The sequence below is a fragment of the Halichoerus grypus genome, chromosome 7 (assembly GCF_964656455.1).
Source record: "Halichoerus grypus chromosome 7, mHalGry1.hap1.1, whole genome shotgun sequence".
In the NCBI taxonomy this organism is placed as follows: domain Eukaryota; kingdom Metazoa; phylum Chordata; class Mammalia; order Carnivora; family Phocidae; genus Halichoerus; species Halichoerus grypus.
The window spans coordinates 108,052,795-108,066,381 of record NC_135718.1 but is presented as its reverse complement, the minus strand read 5'-3'; the positions used below and the strand labels follow the sequence as shown (position 1 = coordinate 108,066,381).

The window sequence follows — 13,587 nt, the reverse complement described above, 5'->3', positions numbered from 1 at the left end:
ACTGACTGCACCAGAATTTCCAATCCAGTTACCAACACTACTTTTTCACTCTTCCTTCTCTCTCTCTTACTTGGGTTAAATTCCTTACCTATCACTAAAACAACTTGTACATTTACCCACTTTATCTCTTGTGCTATCCTTGACCCCTCTATGGTACAAACAAGCCTTAAAAAATTCCAACACTGATTAAATACAATTTTCATCATTACTCCAGGCTTATGCTGAGCACCTGCACCTGGTTAGAGAATACATGACTTCAATGACTGGTTTCACCTTAAATTCATGACCAAAAATCTCAATCATAAGGCCTACCATACCAAACCTACCCTGTTTCCCTAGTTAATTCATTCTCACACTCTTCTAAGATGACTTTCATCTGTTCTTCTTTCTTCAAACCTCTAACACCTCTCCCCCATCACTTTCAAATAATGACTCTGCTTTATGTAAGTCTTAAGAAACAAACATCAGAAGAATTTCTACAGAATCTCACCACCACATCTACCAACTTACCTGCATCTGTAACCAAATGCATCCCCTTCTCTACTGTTAACATGGATAAACTGTTCCTGCTCCACTATAGTACTGGATCAATTCCCTCCTGCCTGATCAAGGGTATTGCTAGAGTAACTTCTTGCTCTACCATTTTTCTTTCTATTAGGTCTTTGCACCAGCATACAAACATACTGTCCTGGCTCTCATTTCCAAAAACAAAACAAAATGCCACAAATCTTTTGTCTTACATTCCCCTCTAGCTGCCAGATTTCTCTGCAGCACCTCAACCTCGCCCTTTACGACAAAATTCCTCAAATGCATTCTCTATACTTGCTGTCCCATTTTTTTCTCCACATTCTCTCAAATCCAATCAGTTTTCACTCCACCACTATACTGAAACCACTCTTGGCAAGGTTGCCAATCCTCTCCAACTGCCATATCCAATGGCCATCTCAAAGTTCTCACCTTATTCAACTTCTTAGCAGCATCTGACACAGGTGATCACTCTTTCTTGAAACATTTTCATTACCTGACTGTGGAAAACTCCCACTGTGATATTTCCTCTGTTGATCCCTTATTTTTCCAATCTCTAAATCTTGGAGGCTTCCAGGGCTCTTCATCTGTACTTACGACTCAGGTGATCCTATCCAATCTCATGTTTTAAATACTATGTTTATGCTGATGATAAAAAAAAAAAAAATACATCTCTAGCTCCAACTCCTCCCTTACTCCAACTCCTCCCTTAAACTTGTACACCTAACTCTGACCTTACAGTTGCACATGGGTATTTATCAGCCAACTCAAACTTGGTATGTGTAAAAGAGAACCTCCCTGCCCCACCACCAACACACTCCTTCCCTATAGTATCCCCAGAATATCAGTAAATAGCATCTCCCTTATCTGATTTGAGGTGACCTCTCTGGACTCATCTCCTACCATCAACTACTCCATAGCTTATTCCACTCTGTCAATACTGACCACCCTGCTATTCTTTGAAGGTTACCAGGGCCTTTGTATTGGCTATCACCTCTACTTGAAATTCTCTTCTCCCAGATCTCCACACAAGTGCTTCTCTCAGTTCTTCCAGCTCTCTACCCAACTGTCACTTAACAGAGATTCTCTTACCATATACAGTTAATAATATGGGTTTGAACTAGGCAGGTCCACTTACACGTGAAGTTTTTATAGCACAGTACTGTAAATGCATAGTCTCTTCCTTATGACTTTCTTAATAACATTTTCTTTTCTCTATCTTACTTTATTGTAAGAATATAGTATATGATATACATAACATACAAAATACATGTTAATCAACTTTATGTTATTGGTAAGACTTCCAAGTCAGCAGTTGGCTATTAGTAGTTAAGTTTGGAGGGAGTCAAGTTTTATGTGGATTTTTGACTGTGCAGGGGGGTTGGCATCCCTAATCTCTGTGTTGTTTAAGGGTTGATTGTACTATATAAAATACTACCCTGTTTTCTCTTCTATCCCCTTTAATCTGCTTTATTTTTCTTCAGAGCATTCATCACTATTTATGATATATCATTTATTTATTTACAGCTTATCTTTTCCCAGTAGAATGTTAGCTGCATAAGAATGGGACTTTGTATCATTTACTGCTGTATGCCAAGCAGTTAGTGCCTGGCACAGTATAGACTATTTTAAATTTAATATAAACACTAAAGATTTTGGGGCACCTGGGTGGCTCAGTCGTTAAGCGTCTGCCTTCGGCTCAGGTCATGATCCCAGGGTCCTGGGATCGAGCCCCACATCGGGCTCCCTGCTCAGCGGGAAGCCTGCTTCTCCCTCTCCCACTCTCCCTGCTTGTGTTCCTGCTCTCGCTGTGTCTCTCTGTCAAATAAATAAATAAAATCTTTAAAAAAAAAAATAAATAAAATAAACACTAAAGATTTTATTCAGATTAATAATGAAACTGTTACTAAATAAAAAATTCTTTTCCATGCAAATACATGAGGGAGACAACAAAAATATCTTCAAAGAAAATAAAAATTAACTTGAGGAAAATGTATCTCATTTCTGAACCACAATATAAATCAGAGTATAATTCTTTTCCCTAAAACTTCAAAGATGGAATTCATTACTGTATATTTATAATCATTTCCATTCACCAGTGAAATTCAAATTCTAAGAAAAGAGAGAAAGGCCATCTTATTAAAAGGAATTTTTTTAAAGTAAGGAAACCCTTCACCCAGGTGCTTCTAAAATGCAAATAAAATATAAAGAGGATCATAAGCTCTTCCATATTAATGTCTTTCTTCTAATACAGAAAATCACCCTGGTTTTCATGAGAAACATCTGTCTCTTCAGATACGATGAAAAGTAAAAGCAATACTAGGCTAATTAAAAACAGTTATACTTTAGCCAGGAAAAAAAGAAGCTTTTAAAAGTTAGTCATCTCTTTATCACAGGATCCCAAGAATATAGTAATCCTTTGTATAAAATGTATTAAAATCATTCCTCCTTAACACCAAAGAATACTATTAAATAAGAACAGATTTAATCGGATATGAAATTTTACTTATATAAAATCTAAATGAAAAATACCTAGAAAGCTTGAGGCCAGTACCACGTCACTCAAATATGGAAGTACATAGATTTGCAGAAGTCAAAATTCACACCCTGACTGACCTTGTCAAAGTGATAGAACCAAATACAATTAACATATATCAGAATGTGCAGCAACACTGCATAATCCCATGTCAACTACCCAATTTTTCATTATTCCTGAGGGGAAAAAAATCTAAGTTTACTGACTAAAAGATAATGAAAATCTAAATAAGTAAATATTCTGAAAGTTGCAATTTAGATGTTCTCCTTGAACTTTGCAAAAGCTTAATCTTTACAAGATTAAATGCAAAAAAACTGCATTAAATGCAAAAATAAAAATTACACTTCCCCATCAGTAAACATGAAATGCTATGTTGTCAAAGATGCTTACACAGATTCTACAAAAATGATTTCCTAAATGGCAAAACCCAAGTACCAAGCTATAATTTACCCCAAAATTACCTGGCAAGTCTAGTGTAACACTTGAGAGAGGAAAAAGCAGGTTTCAAAAAAAAAATAGAGTATAAACTAATTTAAAGGTCCTTATCTATTATAATATTAACCTTACTAAGAACTACAAAAGAAATAAATACATCTTTACTTCCAACAGGAAGTCTAACCCTTTCACTAACTAGGAAGATGACTTACCGCCCATGTTTTAGTCAACCTGAAGATTGGGGCACTCTGTAAGCCAGAAACCACTGCCATAAGTGCATGAAGGTTATTCAGCTCATACAGTTTCTGAAGATTTAAGAAAAAGGGGGAGGAGAGATAAAAAATAATGAGAATAAATATAAGAAAACTTTCGATTAACAAGTAAAATCTAGGCAATTGGTAGTGTTCTAGTACTTCTCACCCTCATCAGCAAGATTCGTCTTTAGTGTACCCATTATGTTTACAATAAGTTGATTTTAGCCCACAACAGAACTTCCACATTCTAACCTGGCATTGACCCCAAGCTCTGGGAACAAATCTACCTCTAGTTCAGGAATATATTAAGAAAACCAAAGTTATGGCTCAGTATCAAGTTTACCCAATATGATCATGCACCCCATTTTCTAGTAAGGAGTCTCCTTCCTTATACTGAAATACCAACCCCCTGCCTTATGATCCCAGTTTTAAGAAAGGGTCTGTGCCCAGGATCCTGATCTGGTTTTCTACTCAGTACCCTCATAATTCCAGGGTTAGGGTTCAAACTTGCTTTCCACAGTCCTTAATTCCCTTCTTCCTCCCACCCAAATCCTCTGATTCTCTGTTCTTCACTCATGCCACTCACTTCCCAATACTAGACCTTGCTTTTTACAGTCTCCTTGCAAGACTCCTACCTAACATTAGGCTCCATCAGTTTGCCAAGAGATCTACTTGATATTTATTTATTTATGTATTTATTGCTAATTTCCCAGATTTCCTCATAATACCAGATGCTTACATCTTAATGGTCCTATCTGAAAATCATTTAGAATGGTCCTTGCCCACCACCAAGAGACTCCAAGGCAAAAATGCCTGTTTTGAACATTAGAGCTAAGGAAAGAGGAGGGTTTCTGTTTCTCTGGAGAACTCTGACCAATATATCACCTTAGCTCAGGTCTCAAAGAATTCCCATAAAGTTTCAAGAAATATGAACTCAACAGACTCAATTTAAAAAAATGGAAAATGAAAAAACATAAGGAACCAAGAATTTACAAATGGAGAACAATATCAGTTATTGGCCTCAAATAAAATGAAGATTAAATATGAAGATATTATCTAGAATGCAACATAAAAGAGTTTTTAAAAAATGTGAAACAAAGGTTAAGAGACATGAAACATAGAGAAAAAAGGCCAACATTTATCTAGCTGGAGTTGCAGAAGAAGACGAAAAAAAGTAATGGTAGAAACAGTATCTGAGACATGATGGCTGATTATTTTCCTAGATTACTGAGAAGACATTAATTCCTAGGGTCAGGAAGCTCAAGGAATCCCAAGCAGAGTAAAAAACAAAAAACAAACACACAAAACTCTAAGTCTGGAATAGCATTTTTTTTTTCCTAAAGATTTTCTTTTTTTTGAGAGAGAGAGCAGGAGCAAGGGGGAGAGGGAGAAGCAGGCTTCCTGCTGAGCAGGGAGCCTGACGTGGGGCTTGATCCCAGGACCCTGAGATCACGACCTGAACTGAAGGCAGACGCTTAACCGACTGAGCCACCCAGGCACCACTGGAATAGCATTTTATAAGAACAAGGTGACATAAAGAGACTTCCAGGTTAAATAAAATAAAGATCACTTTAACAAAGGATTTTTAAAAATGGTGTCAGACCTCAACATCACTAATCATTAGGGAAATGCAAATCAAGGCCACAATGAGAGATCCTCTCATTTGGTCAGATTGGCTACTATCAAAAAAAAAAAAAAACACACCAAAAAAACCCCAAAATAACAAGCATTGGCAAGTATGTGGGGAAAACACTGCTCACACACTGCTGGTGGGACTATAAATTGATGCAGTCACTATGGAAAGCACTGTGGAGGTTCTTCAAAAATTTAAAAATAGAACTACCATATGATCCAGCAATTCTATTTTGGGTATTTATCCAAAGAAGATGAAAACACCAATTCAAAGAGATATATGCACCCCTATGTTCATTGCAGCATTATTTACAATAGCCATTATTTACAACGGAAGCAACCCAGTGCCCACTGATAAACAGACAAAGAAGATGTGGTATCTATGATACAATGCAGTCTTAGCCATAAAAAAAGAATGAAATCTTGCCATTTGTGATAACCTTGTTGGACATAGAAGGTATTATGCTAAGTGAAATAAATCAGAGAAAGACAAATACGGTATGATTTCACGTATATGTGGAATCTAAAAAACAAAACAAATGAACAAACAAAACAAACAGATTTATAGAAAATAAACTGTTGGTTATCAGAGGGAAGGGTTTGGGGGAGTGGATGAGACAGGCAAAGGCAATTAAGAGGTACAAACTTCCAGTTCTAAAGTAAGTAAGTCATGGAAATGTGACGTAAAAAATATTATAATAATTTTGTATGGTAACTAGACTTATCGAGATAATTTCATAATGTATAAAAACACTGAATCACTATGATGTACACCCGAAACTAGCAGGATACTGTATGTCAATTATACCTCAATTAAAAAATGGTGCCAGAATTATTATTCATATGAAAAATATGAATAGTAATCCATAATCCATACATACATAAAAATTTATTCCACATGGATTAAATACTCAAGTACAAAAATCAAAGCTATAAAACTTTCTTAAATTAGGTATGTTTAAATAAGACAAAATTAAAGATCAATAAGTTTGACTACTAAAGTTAAGAATAACTATATCAAAACATAACATGAAAAGTGGTAAGGCAAGTCAAAAATAGAATGATGCATATGAAAACATGTAAAAGAGAACTAGCATCTAGAGTTAAATAAAAAACTCTTACAAAAATCAATAAAAGACCAACACCATAATAGAAAATTGTTCAAAGATCCTGAACAGACATTTCAGGAGAGAAAACCTAAATGGCCAACACAGAAAAAAAAGTTCATTCTCATCACATTCAATGAAAGTTATCTAATTGTCATTTCTTTAAAGGTAATTTAACTGTTCTCTCTATATTTTAGTGCTTCAACCCCCACATGAGCACCTAGAGACTCCTACAAAGCAGTAGTGTTTATAACAACAAAAATTTCAAAACTATCCAAGCTAGAGTATATTGAAGAATTTGTGGTATATGCAAACAACAGAGCACTCTAAACAGAGATATACCCCGAAACCATTCAGTAACAGTGCTGAGTAAAAAAAACCCAAGTTTTAAAAATATAAAAGTAATTAGGAAATGATTTAAACAAAATTGAAAAACATACAGTATATGATTCAGAAACACACACACATATATAAAACTATATAAGAAAAGCAAACAAAATTCTGGGCAATGGTTCCTTTTGTAGTGGGAGGGTAGGGGATCGCATATGAGGAGACCTATGGGAATTCAAAGAGGGCAGTGGGTACATGGATATCCACTTTATCATCCTTTTGATACCTTAAATCTACTTTATAAATTTTTTGTGTGTCTCTGTGATCAGTATTATGTATCAAACTTGATTTAGACTATGGTACCCAGTTATTTAATCAAACATTAATCTAGGTGTTGCTGTGGAGCCATTTTGTAGATATGGTTTACATCTATAATCAGTTGATTTTAATTAAAAGAGATTACACTTGATAATATGGTAGGCTGCATCTAATCAGCTAAAATGGCTTAAGAGACAAAAACTGAGAGAAGGGGGGCACCTGGGTGGCTCAGTTGGTTAAGCGACTGCCTTCAGCTCAGGTCATGATCCCAGAGTCCCGTGATCGAGTCCCACACTGGGCTCCCTGCTCAGCGGGGAGTCTGCTTCTCCCTCTGACCCTCCCCCCTCTCATGCTCTCTCTCAAATAAATAAATACAAATCTTTAAAAAAAAAAACAAAACAAAACAACAAAAAAAACTGAGAGAAGAAATTCTGCCTCAAGACTGCACCTCCAATTCCAGCCTGAGTTTCTAGATTGTCCACCTGCCCTACAATCAATTTCACACTAGCCAGCCCCTTCCCCCAACTACTGGACCCAATTCCTTAATTTTTCTTTATATATTTTATATATATGTGTATTTATCCTCTCACTCTAGAGAACCCTAACTCATACAATCTACTAAAAGAAGAAAAAGACCTGCCTGTTTTATACAGACTGAATACAGAAGGCAGAGAGGCAGAATAGAGGGATTTTTAAGAGACGGTACACAACAAAAAAGGTTATGAACTTAGGGCTTGGGACGAAAGCAACCACTGTCAAAAATAACTTAGAGTCTGAACTGGAATTAAATGATTACTTGATGAGGAGGGTAACAGCAAGCCTGAAAGGCAGAATTTGGTTTCTTTTTTCTTTTTTTAAGATTATTTATTTATTTGACAGAGAGACACAGCGAGAGAGGGAACACAAGCAGGGGGAGTAGGAGAGGGAGAAGCAGGCTTCCCGCTGAGCAGGGAGCCCAATGCGGGGCTCGATCCCAGGACCCTGGGATCATGACCTGAGCCAAAGGCAGACGCTTAACAACTGAGCCACCCAGGCGCCCCTAGAATTTGGTGGTTTTGAATGGAATGTGCAAAGCACAAAAATACCAGGAAAAAATAAAACAAATTCAGACTTTATGGAGAAAAGACATGAATTTGTTAGCAAAACCCAGTATTTATCGAACATATCACAGAGAACGTTTTAAAAGTTTTATGACACTGCCACAAAATATCATATTTACAAAGCTAGCTCTGCCACCTAGTGCCACAGAATGCTAGAATACAATTGTTCCCAGGTGCTCAAGGAAAATATGTTACAACTCACAGCAACCACAATTTTACAATAATTACAGTAATTTAAAACTGTAAAAAAGGTATTCTTATTTTAATCCACTTTCATTCGGATGTGAGGTAAGTTATGTATTTATTACAAGAATAATGAAGAATGTGGCTACAATTATACCACCTTTTAGTGAACTTAACGTAAATTTGGAGTTATGAGTTTTAATAAATTATTGGTATCCTCCTGTGAAATGCCCTGTTCACCCCCTCCTCTCTCAATTCTGACCATCCTTGAAATCCATGTTCCTTTTCTCTTGCTGCATTTATTATCCGTGCCATACAACAACTACTCAATTAACATATTTTGTTAATATCCTCTTTATATTATTCTCTTACAAATAAAGTCTTCTCATTCTCCACATGGTTGGCAGTGATGTATTTCAAAAGCAAATAACTGATATGTATTTTCCTACTTAATCCTGTAAGGCTTTCCCAATTACGTGTACAAGAGTCCAATATTTTGTAACTGTCATACTTCACCATAATCTGATATATTTCAAAAGCAAATAACTGGTATGTATTTTCCTACTTAATCCCGTAAGGCTTTCCCAATTACGTGCACAAGAGTCCAATATTTTGTAACTGTCATACTTCACCATAATCTGATCTCTGCCTACTTATCCAGTCAAATAAATAATATAATCCAGCTACTCTGAGAGAGGGAGGAAAGATATAAAAGGGAGGAAGATAGGAGAATAAAGAAAAGGCAAAGAAAACAGGCACCCAATTGAAAAAATTGACATACTAATCAATAGGCCTTATTTTCCAGGGTCAATAAATAGTAAATAAGGTGTCACAGGCAAACATTGACTCACAAACAGTGCTGAATGGTTGGGACTCTCAAAAAATAAAAACAAAAGTTTTCTTACCTTAGCAGTTTTAATATAGTGGCTCAAAACTTCTGCTCTGATTTTTAATGTCTGAGCATGAAGAATTTCTCTAACAACCCAAAAGCTTACCTGCAAATAAAAACGATAAATAGTTGAATGGCAAGATTCTTCACTCACTAGGATCCAATTAATGACAGGAACTACTTGATGAACTACCTATAGCTGGTTAATAAACCATACTTTCTCTTTCCCAGCACACCCCCCAATTGGATATATACCCAATCTTTGGATGTTGCATAAACTTCATATATGTACGATATGTATATGCACAGAGACAGATATAGATATGTATGTGTGTACATACACAAAAACATCACTATGATTTTTGATTTGTAAAAGCAAACAGAAGTTTTGAAGGAAAAGAGCTAACAGAAGAATGCAATAAAACCAGAGTGATACAACAAGAACACTATACCAATACGTGTGATTTTGCTGTATTCTGAAACACCGTGGCAGATTAGATATGCTTTAAGAGCAGACATTATAAAATATGCTACTTATAGCATGCTTTTCCTGTGGCTGTGTAATCTCACATTGCCATTTATTTACACTAAGCATAATTGTAAGTGTGAAGAATCCCAAGTGTTTCTTGGTATGAATAAAATGAAATATCATAAAGAAATATGTAAGTTATTCTAAAATTAAACTAAGATTGTATTTTAAAAATCATGTAATGCATTCTCTAATTCATAAACCATATTCACAATTTCTTTCAAAACATTAAAAATCATTCATCAGAAGGCAGACTAGATCTATCACACTACTAAAATGCTCTATCTACTCTGATGAAAGTAGTTTGCTTACCATATGATATAATGTAACATATTTTTAATTCATTTACTATGAAAAGAAAATCAAAGCACTATCAGTTGGCTTAAACTTCTAAATCTAAAAACAGTGTATTAGTTAAGAAATGACAGTGCAAAAAATAGCGCCCTGCCTCACATTTCGTCTCCCTGTTTTAGTGAGAAATATTTCATCAATAAAATGCCAAAATGTACATATTTTGTATATATTTTACAAAGATATATATGTAAATATAAAATGTATATATTTTACAAAACCATCTTCCTATCTGTTACTATATCTGGGCTACTAATGGCAATTATTATCCCTGATTCTGATAAAGTTTACTTCTAAAATATATCAAAAGCTATACTTTAGATATTTGATCAACAATCATAGCCAATATTACCCATGAACTCAATCTAAACTGCATAATCGCTGACTTTATTAAATTTAATGTGAGACAAATTTTAAGACAAATACCATCAAGATTTTAAAACATGGCCCCAAAGTTCTTGTCATTCTTTTCATTGAAAGTCATCTGGACAGGTTTGTTACTGCTTTGATAAACAGAAGATGAACGAAATTGATGCTAACTTCCAGGACAAGGTCATAAAAGAGCACGCAGCCCCTGCCTTGATTGCTGGAACATTCTGTCTGAGATTCCTGAACTACCACGTAAGAAGTCCAACCACCATGCTGGAAAGGCTAAGTGTAGGTGCTCCCCAGTTGACAGTCCTAGCTAAAGCCAACCACACCTGAGAATACTGATCCAGAATGACCGACACTAAGATACACTTCAATAAAATTACTGGGGAAAAAAATCTGTCGGCCATAGAGACAAAAAGATACAGTAATTTTTAAGGAAAATAAAATGTAATTATCATCAGACTTTTCAACAGCAACACTGTCAGGAAAAAAAATGGATTAATATAATATCAAGGAAGGAAAATCTTATACAGAGGAGAGGAAAATTTGTCAGCATTCAAGAATTCAGGCATTACTGTTTTAATGAGCCCTTCCTGAGTACTGTAACAGAGAACGAGCTTCAGGCAACCAAAATGCCTAGAGAAACACCAACATAAGGATGGTACTTTAATGAGGGTTAGAAAGAGAGTACATTATATAATGCCGATATGCTCAGACAATATATAGTGCAATTATAAAAAAGAGAACATCTGCAAAACATCTGTTTATAACATTATTGGTATTAGTATTATTATTCTGAGTCTGTTTTTTGTTATGTAGGATAAAGCAAATGAGTATATGACAGGGTATTGTATCATGTCCTATGTCCCTTGAAAACCAGAATTCTGGGTGTGGAAGAAAGAACATATGGATGTAATACAGAAGAGTTGGAAGTAAAACTCTGGTCCTGAATTCGAATTAGAAGTATCAATATGAACTCATGAGATGCTTTATCTTTAAATAGTTGTATGTGTATGTGCATAACACACAGATATCCTAGCTATCTCTGCTGAACAAGGCAAAGAAATTGTCATTCTGATAGCAATGAGCATTCCTAGCATTCAGGTCCACTTCCCCCCATAAGAAACCAGGACTTATTAAAGAAATGTTGATTCCAGGTGGGGGACAGGTAATGGACCAAATGAACCCGAAACATCTTTGTATACCAGGTGGCAAGGGAACTATTCAAGACTACTAGGGTTGTGACAAAGGACATGAATGCCAACTTGCATAGACTTCCACTGGCCAAAGATGGAACAATATTCGTCTCAATAAAGATAATAACCACAATGGGTTGAAACACATCATATGCAGCTAAATTTATGAGTTCATAATGGTATTAAAAAATAAAAAACTACTTGGTCACTATTAGAGGAACACCAATTCATTATCTTCAAAATTATTAAATAAAGAGAAGGATCAAACATTCATCCTTCCTTGCTTATAGGAAATGAACCTCTGGGCAAGCAAATACCAGATGAGGGAAAATGTCTCTTTATAAAAGCATTTCAAGGGGCGCCTGGGTGGTTCAGTCAGTCAATCATCTGCCTTCGGCTCAGGTCATGGTCCCAGGGTCCTGGGATCGAGCCGCACATCAAGCCCGCATAGGGCTCCCTGATCAGCGAGCGGTCTGCTTCTCCCTCTCCCTCTGTCCACCCCCCCCCAACGCTCGTACCTGCTCTCTCAAATAAATAAAATCTTAAAAAAAAAATAATAATGGTGCAGATAGGTTTCTTGTAATAGACTCTAACTTCTTTTATAATCTGCTATTTCAAATCTCCTATGACCCTACTAGCAGAAATCAATAGAGTAATGGAGTAACTCAGTAAGATTATAGGATCAATTGTAATCTGGAATAAGGATAAAAGCTTTTGGTACAATGTGGCATGTTTGACTCTGACAACTTTTTGGCTTATTTAAGAATAATATGCTGGAATAAGGATAAAAGCTTTTGGTACAATGTGGCATATCTGACTCTGACAACTTATTGGCTTATTTAAGAATAATATGCTTAAAATCTAAAGTCAAATTTGTGAATATTATAACAATGTTTTTGTATGGTAAAAAAATTTTACTGTGATGAAAAATTCTGACCAACTCAGAAAAATTTTGAATATATAACTATATAACTTGAATATAAAATTCAGTGAAAGACATGCTTGCCCTATATCCCTATTTTAATGGTTTAATCTTATTTTTAAAAAACTTTCATCTACTTCATTTTGGGGAATACAGTGAACCAAATAACCTGAGAAACTGTTTATATAAAAACCTAGAAATGTTGGGTTAAAGACAACAAACTCTTTTTTAAAAAAACATGTGGCTAACTTGAAAGAAAGGATTTCCCCTAGAGGCAGGCGGAAAAAAAAAAAAGGAGGAGGAAACAAAGGCAAAGCAGTGGTTAAAAGAAAGGGCACTGCAGCTGCCCATGGAGGATTTTCTCTCAGTGATGTAGGGGCTCAGGATTTAATACTCCTCCCAAGATATATACAAGTCGCCCATCTCTCTTCTACCACCACTATGTCTATCTAAGGGATTGTCAAAGTGCTATAATCTTGGTGAAAATGGAGGCTAAAACAATTCACTTACTGGCAGGGGAAGACAAATACAGGAGATGGAGAAAAATAAGTTTTTCATAAGAATTTGTAACGAGCCCTTAAGTGGATTTCGAGTTTAAATTTTCACTATAGCAAAGTATGGATGTTCCTAACCAAAACTTATGAAAAACTGAACTAAGTCATTATAGCCCTTGGTACCAGCAAAAGCAAACAAAAGCATTTCAGAAGAGATATACCCTCAATCCAGGCAGCAGCAGAAGTCCCACAGATAAAGCACACATAAAGCTTAAATGAATATGAGCTCTCAATCTAAAATTATAAAATGCTTAAGAAAACAAACCATTTTGTGTAAGGATCAGCAGACATAACACAGAATTAGAACTCCAAGGTCTTCGGATAATAACACAGAAATTATAAAATAAAATGTTGA

The 13,587-nt window shown here is 35.5% G+C and overlaps 1 protein-coding gene across 3 annotated transcripts in view; it reads right to left on the bottom strand.

Moving 5' to 3' along the window:
* The window catches only part of RALGPS2 (Ral GEF with PH domain and SH3 binding motif 2), a 157,570-nt gene that overhangs the window by 82,761 nt on the left and 61,222 nt on the right, over positions 1 to 13,587 (bottom strand). For all 3 annotated transcript variants that reach the window (XR_013449853.1, XM_036120919.2, XM_036120922.2), the window contains exons 6-7: positions 9,325 to 9,414; positions 3,709 to 3,801 (exon numbers count right to left, since the gene is read on the bottom strand). Coding sequence is in view for 2 of the 3 variants with exons in the window: in XM_036120919.2 (XP_035976812.1) it covers positions 3,709 to 3,801; positions 9,325 to 9,414 (183 nt within the window). In the remaining variant the exon portion in view is untranslated. The remainder of the gene's footprint in view (positions 1 to 3,708; positions 3,802 to 9,324; positions 9,415 to 13,587) is intronic.